At 40.1% G+C, this 20,811-nt stretch overlaps 3 protein-coding genes across 3 annotated transcripts in view; 1 reads left to right on the top strand and 2 right to left on the bottom strand.

Moving 5' to 3' along the window:
• mapk8ip2 (mitogen-activated protein kinase 8 interacting protein 2) overlaps window positions 1–14,799 on the bottom strand; it is a 30,555-nt gene extending 15,756 nt beyond the window's left edge. The window contains exons 1-2 of the mRNA XM_068313839.1: window positions 14,735–14,799; window positions 3,419–3,524 (exon numbers count right to left, since the gene is read on the bottom strand). Coding sequence (XP_068169940.1) covers window positions 3,419–3,524; window positions 14,735–14,799 — 171 coding nt within the window. The remainder of the gene's footprint in view (window positions 1–3,418; window positions 3,525–14,734) is intronic.
• LOC137593895 (gastricsin-like) lies at window positions 4,883–7,592 on the top strand. The gene is made up of 9 exons (XM_068312987.1): window positions 4,883–4,991; window positions 5,104–5,245; window positions 5,344–5,461; window positions 5,779–5,897; window positions 6,105–6,304; window positions 6,423–6,539; window positions 6,687–6,834; window positions 7,021–7,119; window positions 7,217–7,592. Exons 1-9 carry the CDS (start codon window positions 4,936–4,938, stop codon window positions 7,379–7,381), a joined length of 1,164 nt encoding a protein of 387 aa, XP_068169088.1. The 5' UTR covers window positions 4,883–4,935; the 3' UTR covers window positions 7,382–7,592.
• Window positions 14,800–16,880: 2,081 nt separating the features above from the next.
• LOC137594044 (zona pellucida sperm-binding protein 3-like) lies at window positions 16,881–19,544 on the bottom strand. The gene is made up of 8 exons (XM_068313264.1): window positions 19,131–19,544; window positions 18,888–19,006; window positions 18,623–18,726; window positions 17,836–18,013; window positions 17,603–17,720; window positions 17,421–17,503; window positions 17,181–17,341; window positions 16,881–16,997 (listed from the first exon to the last, which is right to left on the bottom strand). Exons 1-8 carry the CDS (start codon window positions 19,542–19,544, stop codon window positions 16,933–16,935), a joined length of 1,242 nt encoding a protein of 413 aa, XP_068169365.1. The 3' UTR covers window positions 16,881–16,932.
• Between the last annotated feature and the right edge of the window lie 1,267 nt (window positions 19,545–20,811).

Raw genomic sequence — 20,811 nt, forward strand, 5'->3', positions numbered from 1 at the left:
TCTTCCCATCTACACCATGATAGAACAACTTGAACCCTGCTCCTAAACTTCTAGCCTTGCTACCTTTCCACCTGGTCTCCTGGACACACAGTATGTCTACCTTCCTCCTCTGCATCATGTCAACCAACTCTCTACCTTTTCCTGTCATAGTTCCAACATTCAACGTCCCTACTCTCAGTCCTATACTCTTGGTGTTCCTCTTCTCTTTCTTCGTGCGAACGCACTTTCCTCCTCTCCTTCTTCGACCAACAGTAATCCAATTTCCACCGGCGCCCTGTAGGTCAACAGCGCCGATGGCGGTCGTTGTTAACCCGGGCCTCGACCGATCCGGTATGGAAGTCATAGGTTTGATTCGCATCTTTGATTTGGCAAAAGTTTTACGCCGGATGCCCTTCCTGACGCAACCCTCTGTATTTATCCGGGCTTGGGACCGGCACAATAAGACACTGGCTTGTGTCCTCTTGCGGCTACATTCGGATGACCACTTGTATATCGAACAAAAATACGGACCGAGCAATGGTATGTCACAGTACTACTGTAGTTTGAGAGTTGTTTTCAGAACCACCCAAAAGACATTAAGAACATAAAAACATCTTATTAATTGTGCATTCTTTAAACAGATTTTCAAGTGAACACAAACTGCACATCTTTGGGTCTTAAGTGGAATCCAGGGACTTGTAAGTCTCAGGAGAAGCAGAGGCTGCAAATCAAGTTGCCTTTTAGGATTTGACAGGCGGCAGGATCATCATAAAATAAAGAGGGCCTTATCGAAGTGCAAAGCATCCCTGCAGAGACTATACAACTAACTGAATGACATGTTACCCATTCATTAAGGTGCTGGATGCGTATTAGATTTCTCAAGTGGGAGCTTTTTTGGTGAACTTATTCGATAATGCATTCTTGAGCTCCACATGCACCTGTAAATTTATCAGTCTAAGATGAGTCAAGGCATACTTTTGGAATAGCGGAAAAAGAAATGATTCACCACTGATGATCTCTTATGTAAAATCTACACACCAAAATCTGGCTGCATGATTTTCACGTGACCCTTAATGAAGAACCACCAAATTGATGATGGCCTCCATCTATCAGCATACTAACAAACTTGGCACAGACATGACCAACTTGTCACAAACTGAATTATGAATGTACTCAAACAGGCTCAATCAGGCTCTGGAGACACAGAGATGGATGTTGGGAAAAAAAGTACTGAAGTATCAGGACAAAGATGAGACAAAATGGACTACGTGTAGATGTGTTAAACAGAAGTAAAAAACAAAACAAAACAGGGAAGGGCTCCATCTGTTGTGTTTTCACTGACTGTTCTGTATATATGTTGTGTTAAAAACCACACAATCCTAACCCTACACTGTTAAAGCTTTGCTCTACATTTATGAAAAAACAGTATTCTGTTGAATAGAGCTTTATGCTGAAAACTGCAATTACAATTCAGGAGGAGAACTACGTGATTACGACATAAAAGCCTGAAATATTATCATTTATAGGAATATACTGGAAAGTTCAAATCCCAGCTCCTGCTCTGAAGCAGTTAAATAAGCAACGATTTTCTGACAAAACTGATTAGTTAGAACGCTATTATGAACCATATAATTTTTCTAATAATGTAAAAAAAATTCTAAAATACAGTGAATGGTGTGTAATCTTCTGTCTTCATCTCCAGATAACAGAATAATATCTCAGGATGTGTGTGTGTGCTGTCACAGATGCTAAGTAATGTGACAAAGGACAAGATTGGGGGATTGGGGCCAGAGGATAATCTCATGATTTGGATTGGCCCATTTTACTGAACAAAACGGCCAATATGACCCAATCATGCTGACCAACAAAAGCCTGCTGCTGACAAGCAGGGGTTATGATGACAAGCTGACAGAATATCCCCCACCCTTATGATGCTGGTAACACCAAATGTCATGTGAAGTGTACTGTTTCACCTGTCATTTATTTGTGCAGGGCAAAAAACTCAGGATGAGTGAACGTGTGTCCCATCCATACCACGTCAGCATGATTATTCCTGTGGGCAATGGTGTAATGTAACAAGGACTGACACTATCCCTGGTCTGTGCTTTACTGTTTGTAACATCAGCATTCATCTGATGTGTGTTGGTGAAGTGTATATATAATGGAGAAAAGGGAAAGGGGGTACTGATTCATGGCAAAAACCTGTCCAGAACAAGCAAATATATATCCTCTCTCTTCAGATGTCCTCACATTCTATGCAAAAACAGCTCCAGTGTGGAGGGAGCCGAATATCTAATGCAGAATTATGCCAACTGCCTGAGCCCCAGAACCAACCATCCCTGAGAAAAATCCTTGTTGTCAGCCACCTCAGCCAAGTAGAGAGAGAAGGTGAAGGATGGAAAGATGTAGAAGAAGGGGGTGGAGAAGTGGCAGAGAACAAGGGAGGAGGAAATCTGAGCTCTGTCTCTGAGCAACACACTGCAAAGCAGGGAAGGAAGGGAAGACACACACACACACACACACACACAAGCAGGGAGGGGGGGAGACTGTCTCTGCATAGCAGCAACTGCATTGGGTCACCCAGATGCTGCAGCCGTGGCTCCACGCCACCAGCATGTAAAACATTTACACCCCACTAGGTGGAGAGTGGGGGAGAGAGAAAGAAAGAGAGAGAAAGAGAGAGAGAGAGAGAGAGAGAGAGAGAGAGAGAGAGAGAGAGAGAGAGAGAGAGAGAGAGAACTTACTAGATGATACTACTGTATTAGAAGTTGTGTAATTAAAGTGTTAGCTAGTTGGACAGGTGGGACAATAAACCTAATGACTCAATTATTTTGCACATACTCCACAACACAGCCACTTTGTTAGGAGGTTTAGAGTCATGCTACTCAGAACTTTCATTGCACACTTAATAGGTCAGTGAATGTGTTCACTCAAATCCATTATGTATGAAGATGATCTGCATGCCAGTCATCGCTCTTTGTCATTTGGTCTCTGCTATTATATCGTGGACATTTGAGGCCTTGCTTTGCTGGTCAGGTAGATAAAATTACAAACACAGACAGATGCTTGCATTAGATCGTAGTATGCAAAAAAAGAAAAAAAAACAGCTCTCAACACTTAACAGCTACAGTAACCAATTCAGTTTCTATCATGTATCATTCTGTCGGCCTGAACAATTTTCAGCTCTTTCTTACTATCTTGCATGAAGCTGCATGTTTCTCTCTTGTCACTAAATATGCAAGAGAGACAGAAACATATTTCACCAAGGCTACAATGCAGCTTACAAACCGTTAAATGTTTTGCACTTCACATGTGCACGTAAGCGAATGTGTTTTAATTGCCACTGCAAGTTTACGTGCTCAGATGCCTGAGACAGAGATCACAAAAGACAAGGTCAAATGTCATTACAAGAACAAGCTAAAAACAAATGGGACCTCACCTTCTCGTATGGATCAGAGTCATAGTTGAGTCCAATCCCACAGTCATCTGTGATTTCAGAGAGATCTTCATCATCAAACTCCTCCAGGCTAATGTCATGGGCTGGCCTGGAAACATACATGAGACAGTCTGTTCATTACATGTCATGAGGAAGAACATCTTCAAGGTAACTTTTATTAGCTACAGTTAAGCGTCTACTCATGGCCTCCACAGCTAATTTGGTTCACACACAAACACGTAAAATAATATGGTCCAAGCTAAAAATGTGTGACAGATGGTGATGTGACTTATTAGCATACAGTATATCACTGACATCAAAGTTTCGGAAGTTCTATTAACAGCATATGCACACAACAGCACAGGCATTTGTAAGTCTTGGGTGGCCTCTAACTTATTTTTGCCTCATTAGTTTCAGCAGGCTCTCACTTCTACAGCAGTTGTTCTAAAATGTGTTGATGCTGCATTGCAGTTTTCCTGCGGAGAGAAGGACAGTCCATGTAATGTGTAAGGATGTCAGCTTATATCTGCCATAGAGTCAAGTCCACACACAACGTCACCCGTGTATGTTAATGGATGACAACTTTCGTTGATGTAAAAGTGACACAAGTAGGTGTTGATAAAGTCACTGGAAGATACTTCTGACAGAAGATCTGGAAATCAAACTGCAGCAGAGGTTTTAAAGGATAAAGTGATTATTGATATTTTGAAAAATGTCACCAAACTTTTACATGTTGAGGTCTTGCATATTGCTTCTTGTAAAGAAAGCAGACAGTGCAAATATAACCATTGACTCTATAAATAAATACATTTTAATTTTAGTTGTCGAAAACAAGGACTCAGAACGTCAAACTACCAGAAGAGCTATCTAAATTAAACAATATTAAAAGTCATGATAAGCTGGCATAGTAAGATTTGATAAACTCCTGGGGTAGGAGTGCTGCTGATAATGATGTCATTGATACTGCTTTAATGTTATATTTGTGGAAAATTACAGATGGAAAGGTGCTATTAAGCTTGACCTTGGGTTTGATATTTAAATATCTAATCAGATTGCATAAGAAGTACATCTTGACAATTTCCAACAGTACACAAACATTTTCAGAGAAAACACAGCTCATAATCACACCTGTTGTGAGAGTTTCCAATGTATTAAAAAAAAGAACTATCCCTTCTAATTTCACTAAATAAAAATACATTTTATTGAATAAAATGAGCAGTAACAGTTAGATTATATTAAAGTAAAATTACTTCCTTTCAACTGCAAATATATTCAGAGGAATTATTCCATATGCATCCAAAAACTCTCGTATTAGATCACGTTTTCCAATCTTTCACAAGGAAACGTTCATCTGTACTGTTGTCAACGGCATTTATTGAAATACCCTGAGGGTCACCCTGTCTGAAGTGATACGACTTTATAACGGTCAAACTGATAAGACCCAAATATACATGAGTATATAAACACTGTTCTGGTCAGGGTTGTATCCATCCAGGAGTGCAAGGCATACAGGAGGGATCATGAAGTGTTTTCTTGCTGTTTTCGTGTTTGTGGTTCTTGCAGAGGGAATCGTCAAGTAAGCAAATCCGAGATCCCTTTAGATCTTTAAATTTTACAAGTACACCATCAAAGCTATGAGAAAACAGAATGATTGAACGATTGTTTTCTTTTTCTTCTTCCTCACCTAGGATCCCTCTGAGGAAACACAAGTCTATTCGCGAGGCTCTTAGAGAGAGAGAAATCAAGGTGCAATACCAGGATCCAGCTTTCAAATACCAGAATAATGATTTTGCCACCTCTGCCAACATGTACATCAATAACTACGCTGATGTAAGAAATCCACACTACACTTTTACATATTCTGCAAAACAATTTGATCTGATGTGGGTTTCTGTTCCTCTCTCTTTATCTGCAACTTAACTGTACAGGCCAGCTACTATGGAGCCATCAGCGTTGGAACACCCCCCCAATCGTTTGAGGTTCTGTTTGACACTGGCTCCGCCAACCTGTGGGTGGATTCCGTCTACTGTAATTCTCAGGCATGCAGTGAGTACAAAACAACACGCTTCACTCAAGAATTTATGCTACCCGTCACTCCTCAGTGCATAGTTGCATGTGAAGAACACCACAGTATCTGATCAGTAGAGTTTGGCTTCCTGCTTCCATGAGACTACATGTCCCATGTACACGACATTTACGGTTCTAAACTGCATGCCAGTTTAGAACATTAAAAAGCATCAAGTAAGTAAGGTCATGAGTTCTATCATGAGGTGAATTATCAATATGTCAAATTAGTATGTAAGACATGAGGACAAGTTTGTGGATTTAGCTCCAGAGATAATCCTGAACAATGCTTTTTACAGACACACACAAAAAGTTCAACCCTCGGCAGTCCTCCACATACAGAGTCATGAGGCAATCCTTCTACCTACCCTATGGAGCTGGAAGTCTCTCTGGAATCTTTGGATATGACACAGTTAATGTGAGTCAAACCCACAAAGGAAAACAACCATACCACTTCAACACAATAGGAATACTAAGGACTGGAGGGTTTGTTGGTTAGTTGGTTGGTTGGTTGGTTGGTTGGTTGGTTGGTTGGTTGGTTGGTTGGTTGGTTGAATGGATTTATTTGGTAAAAAATTTTAAATGCATAATATCTACATCATTATGGTTTGTTATGGACCCACAGGTTGGAGGCATTGAGATTCCTAATCAAGAGATTGGTCTGAGCACAAATGAACCTGGACAGGCCTTTGAGGTGGCAAAGTTTGACGGCATCCTTGGTCTGTCCTACCCGAGCATCTCAGCTGGAGGACAGACTCCAGTGTTTGACAACATGATTAGTGGAAACCTACTATCTGCTAACATTTTTTCTTTCTACCTGTCCAGGTATAATTGTCATAAATAGTTTAAAACATACATTGTGACACATAAGGAATGTATTACTGTGTATATACACCACATTTGCTTACATGGAGAGATGGCAGATAACTTCTGGTCTATTTAGGGAGGGGCAGCAGGGTAGTGTGCTCTCCCTCGGCGGAATTGACAGCAGCTTGTATCAAGGTGAGATCCACTGGACTCCTGTCACATCTGAGAGCTACTGGCAGATTGGAATTGAAAGGTATTTGCTTGTCGACATTTCATCACTGTGAATGATCTTCTTATCATTTTTTTAATTAGTAGTAGTATCTTTGCCTAGATTAGCGATCACTTTGTGTTCAAATACTGTATGACGGCAAGAACTTCTGCCGTGTGTGGCAACTCGCAGATTCGAGATCAATGGTCAAGAAACTGGATATTGCTATAATGGCTGTGACTCCGTTGTGGACACTGGAACCTCTACACTGACAGCCCCAAGAGAGGTTCTGGGTTACCTCCTACAGGAGATGGGAGCCCAACAGAACCAGTATGGCATGGTAAGACAGAGAGACAATTTCTTCACGATGGACCACGATGTACTGTTTTTAATGTCATTAGTCATTATGAGTGGAATCAAAGAATGTATCGGAACTGGAAAAGCCGGACTGCAACGAAACAAACCGGATCCATTTGTGTGGCATTGCCATCCCTCTCAAACAACTACCTGTTGTGTTGATCTCTAGTACATGATTGACTGCAACCGGGTCAGCGACTTGCCGACTCTAAGCTTTGTCATCAGTGGGACTGCCCTCCCTTTGCCTCCTTCTGCTTATGTCACTCAGGTAAGTTATTATGTTCATGTACAACATCAGCTGGTATTTTATGTGTCGCTTTATGTACATGCCATTTTTCTTTTCCATGCCTTGACTCCATCTCCAGCACTACCAGTATGGCTACCAGTTTTGCACTGTGGGCATCACCCCGACCTACCTGCCTTCCAGTAATGGCCTGCCCCTGTGGATCTTTGGTGATGTGTTTCTCAGAGAGTATTACTCCATATACGACCGCACCAACAACCGTGTTGGCTTTGCTACAGCTGCCTAAAGCAGCACAATTAAATGAATGTCACTGAAAATTACAGAACACAATAAAGAGCAATGTAGGACTTACATGTTCAAATTATAACATACCTATTTGAACAAGTGTAGGTGAGAGTTTTGGATTTATACTGTACATTCAAAAAGAAAAATGCAACCCTATCAATGAAACTGCATCACTGTCAATCAAAATAAAGCTGCAATTGAAAATACTTAAATATTTCATCTTTCTTCTTGAATACAATCAATATGACAAGACTGTTCTTGGGATAATGGGAATTAAAGGGGTTTCCTTCCATTCATGATTGACCTTGAGCTAAGAATTATGTTCAAAACTGTATAAATATGTTTACAATTAGTCTAAAATGTGTTGCGACCCAGATGCAGCAATACAACAATGTGGGTCTGAATTGGTCTTGCCCTCTTTTGATGTTTATCAGAACACAAACCAGTTTAAAAGATTCATACTGTCCCCTGCTGTGATGGAGTGTGTAAATGCTGCTCTTGTTGGACTGATGAAACTAACCTGGCTTTAATTTCTTTAGAGGATTAACATTTTAACATTCACTTCCTTGAAATAATAAAATTAAGATAGTTTCAGTCTGAATGCGGCCTGCAGTTCTATGGCAGGAGCAATGAGCTCAGTTCACACAGAAACACACCAAAAGAAGAGCTGCTATGACTTAATTCCTAACTGTCTATATAGGTAAGACACAGTGTCTTCACCAAACCTGGACAAATACGGTCACAAAGGAGTCCTTAACCAGCTTAGCCTTTGGGGAATTTGTGTCTGTAAGTGTTGATGTTTGTGGGTGTGTGATTCACCGTGGAAAAACACCATATTAGTTTCTGTATCCAAAGCAGCTGACACCGTAGCACCACACAGGTGGAGCTGAGTCCCACATTGGGTTCTATTGACAGAGAGTGAAGACCAAAGGAGTACGGAGATCGGTATGTGACGGATGATGAAATTAGCAATAGAGTTCATGTTAAAATTAAGAATTAACAAATGCACCGGTGTAACACCAGTCTTTACGTCATGGAATAATTTTTTTGGTGATAAGAAACTACGACTCTGATTTCATGTGACATCTGATCAAGAGCCAACCTGAGGCCTTTGGTTCCAACCTAAATGTGGACAGTCCACTCTATTAGAATGACGTTAATAGCAATAATTGTTGCCACTCCCCTCTTTGCACTGACTTACCGTACTTATGTCTTTTTACTATAGTTTTTTATTTTATTTTATTTTATTTTATTTTATTTTATTTTATTTTATTTTATTTTATTTTATTTTATTTTATTTTATTTTATTTTATTTTGTATAAGGAAAATTAGAAGCTCATTCTTGCACACAGTTAGTTAATCATACACATACATATTAGTGTATACAGACCCTGTAACACACATACAAGGGGCCTGTGAGCATGCAGTGGGGGAAGGGAGTTGCGAGCAGCTCCATTGTGGTGCACCCTAACAAGCAACTTATAAAGGGGACGGTGCCTTGCTCAAGGGCGCCTCGGCAGTGCTCGCTTCAGAGTGTGAGCTGACACCTCCCGCTTTCAGCTCACACTCCGGGTGGCTGGGGGGGAGCAGGAATCGAACCACCAATCTTGGATCATTGGACAACCCACTCTACCGCTGAGCCACTGCTGTCCCTTTTGTGTCATAACCCATTAATTCTCTTTTTTTCCACATCTCCGGTGTCCATTTTGCAAATGTTCTGCAGTATATTGAAATCTTTTTTTACTCACAGTGAGATTCAACCATCACTGCAATTTTGACATTATATCCAAATCCTGCTGATTTCTGTTTAGACAATTTCACCCCCACCATGTTGAGCACTGCTCCCTGCTTCAGATGACGGTACACTATGACGTCCCTCTCCTCCAGTGTATGTCTGCTTATGATATCTCCTAATGATGATGATTCAGAGCTGTGGCTTTGAAGATAGGGAACACTCATCCGTGTACCACACTATACAAACATGCAGGAAAACAGCTGTCTATCACATTAGTCCTCTGTTTTTCTGGAATGCTGAGCAAAATGAGAATCCTCACATATGAAAAGAAAGCATAAATTACCATTCATTGATAAAAGTCACGTCGCTGCAATGGCACACCCATTTCTTGGTGCTGCTAAGGCTTTGCTAACCTCTCTCATTTTGCTCCTTCTATTCATCTTCTTCCTCTTTCTAACAGTAGTTCTCTGTAATTTTTGACAGAACCAGATATGATCAAACAAGTGACTGTTAATCTTTGCTTGCCTCCTAGTGTATAGCTTGACAATCTACCCATGTGTACAGACACAAAATATGATAACTGGAGAATTTGACCATTTTCTTATGTTGTAAGATAAGATAAGATAAGATAAGATAAGATAAGATAAGATAAGATAAGATAAGATAAGATAAGATAAGATAAGATAAGATAAGATAAGATAAGATAAGATAAGATAAGATAAGATAAGATAAGATAAGATAACCCTTTATTGTCCCATAGTGGGGAAATTTGTTTGAAGCAATCACAAAAATACTTATCCAATTAATCCATAAAGAAAATAATAATTTCTTACAACCCTTTATCTAGATACACTGTTCTTTAAATATCTCCAGTCAGTCCTATGACAAAACACTAATGTGGAATGAATGCCCATAAAGTCATTTATGTGCCTAGATAACAGATACACATTAGAGACCAAAAAAATATATATGAGAAGAAATAAACAAAGAAATAAAAATAAGTAGCACTACAAGTGGGGGATGGGTGTTGGGGTCTCTGCTGTAATGAAGATGTCTTTCCAGCAGCAGCACCTGCTTCACGGTGACATCATCTTTAAAAGCCAAGGACACTGGATGTGGTCAGCACCCATTCATTAATAGGTTCAATTTCCAAGGCTTTCCACCCGTTGTCAATATCCGCTAATGTAGAGACACACACATACACACACACACACACACACACACACACACACACACACACACACACACACACACATGCACAACTGTGAGTCATGCATTTACCCTAATAAAGCATTCTCCTTTTCTGTGTCAGAGTATTAGGTGAAGATCACACCATTTCTGAACCAAAGCTGAACATGATGCATCGCTTTGCTTTGAGCAGATGATTTCATGTTGATCTGACTGTACTTGGATTAATGACGTCCTCACATGGAAATCAAATGCTGCTATTAAATGGGAGACTTTCATTGGCATCAGATTGATGGAAAAAATCTATGGACTCCATAAATACTCCTTGAATGTTATAGTTTTGAATTAATAAATAAAAAAAACTCAAATGCATGCAGTCAAAACATGGCAAGTGCTGGTTTTTGTAGAGCGGAAGAGGGAAGAAAACAAAACACACAAATGTAGATAGAACGACAGCAGGGGGGTGCAGAGATGAAAACAAAATTACTGTATTTATTTTAATCCGCATTACCCCATGGTAACTGCCACCACTCAGGCCCCCTGCCTTCTTAAACAGCCTTCAAAGAGGTAGAAAAGTGGAACATTCACTGCTTAACATATGAGATGAGCTATACAGAGAGGAGCAGGGGGGGAGGAGCAGGAGGAGAGAGAGGTGAGGGGGAGGTGGGGTAGCAAGAGGGATGCTTACTGGAAGTTTTATCTAGTCTACTTTTAAAATATTGATGTAGTATTTAATACAGTATTCAATACATACAAAATCTTCCTGCTCCAGCATTTTCTCAGTGTCCATTGAAATGTCTTTATATTATTTGGTTTGACAGATCGACGCCAAAAATAAATACATAAATGTTAAGATTTAAACACGATAATATGCTACATTTTAAAAAGTGAAGTGTTGACATTGGAGAGAATGAAAATAGAGTTCACCACATTTTTGGTTGACTCCTTGAAAATGGAAACCTATAGTGTATCTACAATTCCGAATCACATTGTTATCATTCTAAGTTTAATCGTTATCCCAGAAAACTTACACTTCTTTGACAATGCCCAAGATCATCACCAAAACAGCATGGGTTTTTCTCATGTGATAAAATCCATTTCTAGCATTTTGATAATCCTGCTAAAAGACAAACCCTGGCAAAAAAAAAAAAAATCAACCTCCTTGGTGGAGATTTTTGCGATGACGAACTGACTTATTAACTTCTACTTTTACCTCTACTTGACTCCATTTAGGTTTATCTTCTATCTATGTCAGAAGAAAAGATTTGCAAGATATAATTATATCAACATGTTTCATAACTTAATTTTTTGTCATTCAATGAACTGACGGACAGACGGACACAAGAAAACTGACAATTACAATACATCACTGCTTTGAAGCAGGATGTAAACAGTAATCCACAAATCCCTGACTGCCACTAAAAGAAACAAAACCGGTACCTCCTACCGGATCAAACAAGACTAAAATCTCAGAAAATCAAGCAAACTCTACACAGTAGTTTCAAAAATGATTCATGAAAAGATTTAATTCCATATAACTATATATTTTCATAAAGAATTGATGAAAAAGCAGGGAGCACCATGACCTTCTCTTCGTATAGAGAACTTTTAGCATCCTTGTGTGACTCCAAGTCTCTTAGCTTAAGTTTGGAATCAACATAAACACGTACTACCTAAGCGGCAAACATTAAAAGCTATCAAAAGTGCAATGTTTTTCATTTCAACACGAGGAGAAAGCATTTTCCTCAGTACTTAAAAAACAATCCATCGTAAATTGCTCTTGCTGAGGAGCGAAAGATAGGCCCTCTTAAAGATTATGATGCCAGCTGGGGAACCGAGCTAGCGTTATGTAAGGCAGATTACCGTACGCCACCATCACATCACCACCAGTTAGATCCATAAATCAGTCAGACATAAAAACAGAGAGGCTCCAAATGTGACAACAGGCACACAAGGAACAAGTGAAATCAATGAACGTGTGCACTTCTATGGAATAAATGAACACACCATATTCTATCAGAAAGATCTAAACACAGCGATTCACGCAGCTTTTACTCAAATGAATCAAAGCTCACTAATACCGTTTTAGTTTCTGAGAACTGAGAAGTCCTAGAAAACCCTTCAAAGATATTTAGAGTCTGCGACACAACATGATCAGATAAAAACATTGAACAAAGAAAACATGATCTTATGCTGGCCGTGTGACACTGCTGAGATTAAATTATTGATGTAATGACCAAAGCTTGGCTCTGTGCTCTGGTCTTAAAAAAAAATGGTACATTGATCTAATATGATGCATCCATGAGATGAAGCTACAGTGTGTAACTGAATCCCCCCATACTTAATCCACTGGGTTGCTGATGTGATTGGATTCTATAAGGAGATGGGGCGAGTGGAGCCAGCCGGAGAGACAATGAAATGTTACGGCTTTACATTCATGAGTACAAAGAGTTCTATACAGCTCAGAGTAACATCATATGTGAGCTTCTATTTCTGTTCTTTATGCGTCTTTTTTTTTTTTTTTTACTTTTTACGTTAAACAATGGGCTCAGGTTTTCACTGGCATTGGCACAAAAAAACCAACAACAACAGAGTTTCATGAATTCCGGGGTTCATGTTTTCCTTCTTTTTTGATCCTAGCTCAGAGTTCACTTTCTTTAACCTTAACTTGGGGTGGGAAGGGATTTTTCTTTTCTTTTTTTCTATTTTCTTTTTTCTTATCTTTTTTTCTGTTCTATCCATAAACTATAATGTGGATTTTAATGAATATTGGTGGAAGAGTTGTGATATAATGATAATGAGGCAGATTGCTTTCCTACATTTTCTGAACATTACAAGAGAAGGCCTTTTTGACTGTCTTTGTCAGTTGATCATGAAATCATGAAAGAACCTGGGTGGCAGGGTGGGGCACATTGTAGGGGTGGTATACAACACTTTGGAGAGGAGCGATATAAAAAGCTGGGTCCTAGAACTTTGTCACCTCCTTTACCATTACAAATAACAGTACAGTTATTAATTATATATAAATTATTTTCATGAAACTTAAAAAATAAGAACATTTGATCCACAGAAGGACTTGGAATCATGATTTCTTTTTTCCCTGTAAATTGTCAGAAACCTTTCGGGCAGCATTTTGATGGCGCACAAATCTCTGGATTGTGGATTAATTTAGGGATTAATTTAGTGGTTAGCAGTGGTTAGCGCTGCCGCCTCACAACACGGCGGACCCGGGTTCGAGTCCCGCTCTGTGCGGAGTTCACACGCTCTCCCCGTGTCTGCGTGGGTTCTCTCCGGGTTCTCCGGCTTCCTCCCACCTCCAAAAGCATGCGCTTCAGGTTGATTGGCCGGTCCCAAATTGACCATAGGAGTGAGTGTGTGTGTGAATGATTGTTTGTTTCTATGTGGTTCCGCGGTACACTGGCGTCGTGCCCGGAGTGTCCCCCGCCTCACGCCCTGAGACTGCCAGGATAGGCACTGGCTACCCCGCGACCTGCGTTAGCGGATTAAGCGGGTTGGAAGATGAATGAATGAATGTTACACCTGAATTCTGTTCTAGTCTTTTAGCTTTTCTGTGTGACCAGTAAAAACTGTATAGTCGCAAAACCATGCAGTATGACAAGATAAAGAACAAATGGTTTTGATTCTGACAGGATTTCTTCTCCTGTATTTGAACAAACAGAAACAGACATGAGATAATTCCGCGAGTAAATCATAGCTGTAAAATTAAAACTACTACATTTCTACTGTCTCTACTTCTTGTCAGACCTTGAGACTAATTAAACTAAGGACACCATGTCGTACCTTTAGAGCTGCACTAGAGGGAATTCTGTATCTGTTTCACTAATTCTGTTGTGGTTCTCATCCTCTCTGGTCCAGCGCAGCAGAATCTCACTCTCAACTAGGTGAGAACCAAACGCAATAGGTCAGATCAGACCCATTTGATCCAGCATCAACATCACTGGGACTTCCGTAAATCATTGTTCAGCAGCATGCTCTGGCTGGGGTTGGACTCAACAGGGCGTGGGCCTCTCACAGAGAATGCGCAAGGCGTGCGCCTGACGCCATGGATCAATCACTTCAAACCTACCGTATTCAACAATGTAATCCGGTTTCACTATCCGGAGATTGATAGAAGTGATCTCTAAAGGGTCAGCTCCCAAAAACACAAACAACCTGCTGTTTGGATGCAGCACTTGCTGGTGAGCAGGTGCGCAGAGGCAGGCCTGTCAGGTTGATCAAACTATCTATCGCCACCAATGGCGGGGTGTGTGTTTTATTTATGTAAGTCATAAAAAAAACAAGCAAATAAATACAATCTGACATTTTAAGATCATCCTGAATCGACCGCTCATCGCCAGCGCGCTTCGTCCCTCATCATCCATCCATCCATCCATCCATCCATCCCCTGTCCTTCTTCGTGTATGCTCTTACCTGCATCCGGGGGGAGAGAGGGAATGGAAAGTGGATAGGGAAAACATCTCAGCCCTGTCCGCCATCTTCTTCCACCAAACGACTCAGAGCTATTAGAGAAAAATCACGGATGGCGCGCAGTCCATTCACGGTCACAGGGCAGAGGAGAGCCGCGCCCGTGGACAGAGATCCCTCTCTCTCTGCGGCCCCACAGATCCCCTGGCCGAAAGCCTTCAATCAGACCAGCCTGCTCAGCACCATCAAATCTGCAGTCAACCATCCACGCAAGCAAGGTGGTGGTTGTGGTGGTGGGGGTTGGGGGTGGGGGGGGGGCGTCAAGGCAGGAAATTGTCGTCGGGCAGAGTGCGGAGATTAAAATTACAATCCTGTTTGTCGACCCGATACGTCCACGAGAAGAACCGGCGCGCAGTTCTCCACGCGCAGATCTCCTCACCAAATGTCTGCAGCCGTGATGCTGCGTGTGGAACAACGGACACAGGCCGGCAGTGCGGGGACGAGCAGAGGCAGGGTGTGTGTGGGGTGGGGGGGGGGTGACGATAGAGAGGAGACGGTATAACGTCAGTTATGAGCAGGATGCTCTGGTGGATGCGGCCACAGCTGAAGTCTGCAGGCTCCGCGTCCGAATACGAGGTTCCTCAGGTGGAACCTGGAGCCAGGGCTTCCTTTACGCACCAAGTGAAGGAAGTTCATGTTCAGAGTGACACACTAGAGTGTTTTTAGAGGGTTGCCCGTCAGCAAACATCTCACTGATCACTGATAGACGCCGGGATCAACACGCACCGCAGTGAGGGTCCCAGCTGACTGTACAAGAAAAATCGTGCGGTAAATAATGCCGTTTAATATGTACCGGTACACATTCAAGCAAATTAGTTTGGATTTGGTGATAGACATGACAAAATAAAGCAAAATAAAAAATACTATAGTTCGGTAATCACTTTTTTATTTTTCAGACTTTTACACCATAAAAGCACGCTGACGATATTCACAATATTTGTGGCAATAGTGGTTCATTAAGTGTAGTATGGGTTTAGAGAGCATTATGTATGGGAACACCCTTGTTTGGACTTCGTTATTCAAAAGCTTGTAACAACTACATCGTCCATAAACTTACAGACATCAGAGCAGGTATCACAATAAAACTAGTTAATTAAAGTTTGGTATATAAAGTTCTGAACTGTTCATTACTTTATTATGAACCCTGCTTTCTGTTGAGACCTGGGTCACCACACATTTTGAGAGGTAAAGTTCAGAAGGCGCAGTGGGGGAACTGTCCAGGGCCTGTGGTGCTGAGCAGAACCCACCTGGGGTGCAGTTACACATGTTTGCCATGCGGGGGCGATAAATGACAAGATTTGACGTTGACCAGTTGACCAAAATGAGTTCGTTTGAAAAAACACTTTCCATTTTATTTTCACCTCTCTCTCTCTCTCTCTCTCTCTCTCTCTCTCTCTCTCTCTCTCTCTCTCTCTCTCTCTCTCTCTCTCTCTCTCTCTCTCTCTCTCTCTCTCTCTCTCTCTCTCTCTCTCTCTCTCTCTCTCTCTCTCTCTCTCTAGATAGATAGATAGATAGATAGATAGATAGATAGATAGATAGATAGATAGATAGATAGATAGATAGATAGATAGATAGATAGATAGATAGATAGATAGATAGATAGATAGATAGATAGATAATGCAACAAATAATGCAACAACCAATTTCTAAGTAAAATAGATCACACAGAAAACTCAATTTAATAAAATAGAAGGAGTGACATAAATTGCTTTTAACTTGCTGTATGTTTAATATTCTCATAGTACTAATCCTATTACGTGTACTACTACTATAGTTTTGTAAGACGGTCCTATCCATCAATAATGCACACCACACAGTTGCATTTGTATTTCCATCAGATGGAAGGTTTGACAGTGGATGAACTGATCAACTGGGCAGACGTGTTTCCATTCTGACATTTATCATTCTACAAAGGGTCATGTAAAATGAGTTAGACTTTACTTTGTATTTTGAAATTTGTTACACTTTTATTTTTCTCTCCATATGTCACCAATTTGTACATGTTGTTTGATAACATTAAATGGAGTAATTCTTTTACTTATTTAAACTGAAGTATAAACAAGAACCAGGGAAATAAAATAAGGATGGCTATTAACTCAAGAGACTGTTGGTTTTGATGCTCGTCATTGTGGCAGTGAAGTGGGTTAATGGAGAATCTTATCTCCAACGTGGATGGGACCCAGGATGAGTTCACCTTCCCATTCAACCCCTAGCAAAAAAGACAGTAAACGTGTGTTACAGTCCCACCACTGTGGTTGTGTTGCAACGCAGGAAATCATAGTAGTTCAAGTTCAATGTTAGCATAATCTGACAAACATTTAGCAATATTTTTCTCGTTAACCTTGCCTGATATACCATAATATCAAACACGATGCCAATTAAATCAATATACCTTCTGTTTTTTGGGACACATCTCGACTCTTCCTTCCCTGACCGCCGACAGTAGTCCAGGTGCTGCCAGGTACAACCACACCAGGTGAAGAGGCACCTTGGTCAGATTTAGTAGCTTCACAGGAACCACAGGCCGCATCAGCTCCACTGGCCTCTTTCCATCTGAGGAGACACAGGGAGTAATATACAGTATTAATGATGCATCACACTTTTTCATCATCACACAGACATGAATACTAACCCATTGATGTAGGAACACGCTCTAAATTCCCCACTGACTGGATTGGATGCTGATACTGCTTTCAAGTGGCAGGTAATGTAGAGCTGTTAGGATAATGGAAGTTTTGGGTTATGACTTGGCATAACTTTGTAGGTAATAATGGGTGTTCATTAGAAAATATTCATTCAGTTTCAGATGCTCACTACTCCACTTTCAGCACCCTGGAACTTGAAGGCCTCCAACTGGAACTGAAGCTTGTCATCAGCAGAACGAGCCATGAACTTAGAGCTGGAACCTGTGACTCTAGCATCAAGGAAACACCTGTATGCAGAACATGTAAAATAATGTAAGAGATGGACAAAACTGTTTTTGCTTTGGTGATGATCCATTCTCACTGGACAGAGCAGCTTGTATCAACTTATTAAAAAAACTTCACCCATAGCTCCCAATAAAGGCATATCTGGGAGTGGAGGACATCTCAGGAGTAAGGGAAGCTACACAGGTGTCCACATAAACACGGAGGGGCACATGGTAGTATTGCTTGACAGAAGCTTCCATATTAATTAGATCTCCTAGGAAGTACTGGTAGCTCGGCCGCTCATAGAGCCAGTCATCTGTAATGAGATGATTGCATTAAGAATTGTTATAAAAGTTCAAATCAGTTTTCACCAGTTCTCTTAAATATTTGCAAAGGTAACTAATGTGCAAGAAAACTGGCCACTTCTTTTACTGGCATTGCCTAGATAGTAAAAAATAATTTATCATAATATGGAGAAAAAAGGGAATAAGCACATAATTTTCTTTGATTTTCATCTACCAGGGTAAGTTCCTTTTTTACGCCATGAAGAAAATATCTGGGTAAGTCATTTTCGATGCATGTCTGATATGATGACTGGACAATTCTGATAATGTTCAGACAATGTTAAGATAAGAAATTTAAAATTACATGTTTACATGGGCTGTGTATGAGAAACTAGTTAGTATAGTGCAAGAAAATAGTTTTATGATATTGGAATCAATACTTTTTAGGCTCTCTACTGGTCTTCAGAATTACACTAATCATCCCATTGGAAACCTTGGTATCATTGACTTTAATCAAAATTGATCATGTTTGTTTCAAAATCAATGTATTAATAATATATTTTTCGTGTTTTATGTGTTTTTCTGACAAACTCTGATTTTGAATAAAGTTGAACTGAATTGACTTGAATATCTGGACTCACCTGTCATTAGTCTCAGAGTGAAGTACACAAATTCCTCAGCCACCTTAACTGCAGAGAATGGAATCCATTCAGGGTTGAGAGGAAGACTGCTCACATTTTGTTTCCTAAATGATTAAAGACATTTCCTTAAAATTCAGAAAGCCAAAGCAATTCTCAGATTAATGTAGATCTCCTGTTGCAATATGGATTCAGGACAATGGACAGGACTTTGGGATCCTGCTAGTTTCTTTTTCTATTATGACATACCCTTTCCTAACCTACGCACCTTGGGTAGTGGCATTCCACTATTACAGAGGCCTTGCTGAACCTGACCACAGGAACGTTAATATGTTGTTTGGGATCATAATTCAGAGTGAAGGAGTAGACGAGGGAATCTTCTGTCATCTAGAGATAGAAAACAAAATCGTACATACAATAACGTCATACATGAACGCATTTAAAAGTATTCTCAATACTCACTGCAGTATATTATTTATTTTTCAGTAACTGACATCGTCATTTTGCTCACCACTGATGAGCTGCCGCATCCCTGCAGCTCTGTTTCAAAAATAAATGCTTGAGCTGCAGTATCCTCTGAAAAAGTGCCACACGTTCCCAGCTTAAGGTCAGATGCACTGATAAAGTGGCCGGTCCCAAACATGTCCTTTTTGACTGCCACACGAGCCTCCTTCTCACCGCACTGGACAGCAACAGTTGTGGCAGGAACAGGATGTCTTAGCTCGAAAGGCACTTCAGATTTAGGCTCTGGCTGGGGATCTTCAGGGTATTTCCAGGTAAGTTTTTTCCCAAAATCCTGTTTTGACTGTTGAGGGTTTGGAGGCACCAGGCCAGGTATTAAGGGATTTTGGAATCTTTGAGCACTACAGAAACCACCAAGCACGGCCAGTGCCACAAAGCACACAGCAACCCCCTTCATCACCATGGCTTCACCCCAAGAAGTGATCTGCACTGCTCACTGAGTGCTGTAAAGAAGGCTGAAATGTGTGCTTACTTTTATAATACAGGGAGCATGTTTACTCCAATTAGATTCCCGCCTCTTCTGTTGGCCATTCCCTTTCAGATCTGATGCATGTAAACATTAGCCAATGAAGTCATTGATGCTGTAGACCAAAAAATTAATGCCTGCAGCTCAGAAGAACCTCTAAGTTCATAAAATATGATAAAAACCAAAAATAAATAAATAATAGTTTGGTATGAAAATGCAAAATTCATGCAGGAGCTGGTTTTAGTATGAGAATAATGTAGTCAATGAGAAAAATAATAACACCATAGACAATATTTTAAAGTTGATTTTTCTTTAAGCAAATGTAAAAATATAAATAATTAGTTAGCAAACAAGTACTGAGAAGGCAGTGGCCACAAAAAGTTATGCCGACCCTGGGTTAGGTTTGCCTGCCCTCAACCTGGCATGACAAAATGTGTTTGGTCAAAGTACATTTAGTGAAGCGTTTAAATACTGCTCTGACCAGAATTATTGCAGTAAAAAAATATATACAGACCTAGTGTCAGTCAACTTCACCTGTAATAAATCATTTAACTGACAGTGAAAACATGAGACAAGAAAACACAACTTCAGATATTTTCAAGTAAGAAACAATTATATATTACAAAAGTTAATTTAGTTGTTGCTCTGATTTAACACTCCAATGAGTTATGATGCAATAAAGACCTGAGCTTGAAACAGTAGAAATTTTGAACAATTGTACCAGTTTTCTCAAAACATTTTCCAAGTAATTCTATGATAAAATATTTCAATATTATACACAACTCATCAAAAGTTATATGTGTTTCACAGAGATTAATCTGTTTCTCAAAGATAGTCAAATACCTGGAGTTGGCTCTAAAGATTACCTGGAAGGATTTATTTCAATTTATAATTGATCAATACAGCAAAACCCCGAAGACCACTGTAATTTTTTAACTTAAATTGTCAAACTAAAGCAAATATTTCTGTTATTATTTAAGAATCGTAACAATAACAATTGAAGAGCTGAGACTATATCTTTTCTTTCTTCTTTTTTTCACAAAAAAGCTTTTGAGGCCAACATATCAGTTTCATCAACAAGTCAGAGAAATATTTTAATTAGAAAAAGAAATGTTCTCAGGCATAAATTCCTTGTTTCAAAGCTATCCCTGCTGAAAAAAAATGCATGTTTGTAGTTGTAATGCTGCGCTGATGTCAAAAAAAG

The sequence above is a fragment of the Antennarius striatus genome, chromosome 4 (genome assembly GCF_040054535.1).
Source record: "Antennarius striatus isolate MH-2024 chromosome 4, ASM4005453v1, whole genome shotgun sequence".
Classification (NCBI taxonomy): domain Eukaryota; kingdom Metazoa; phylum Chordata; class Actinopteri; order Lophiiformes; family Antennariidae; genus Antennarius; species Antennarius striatus.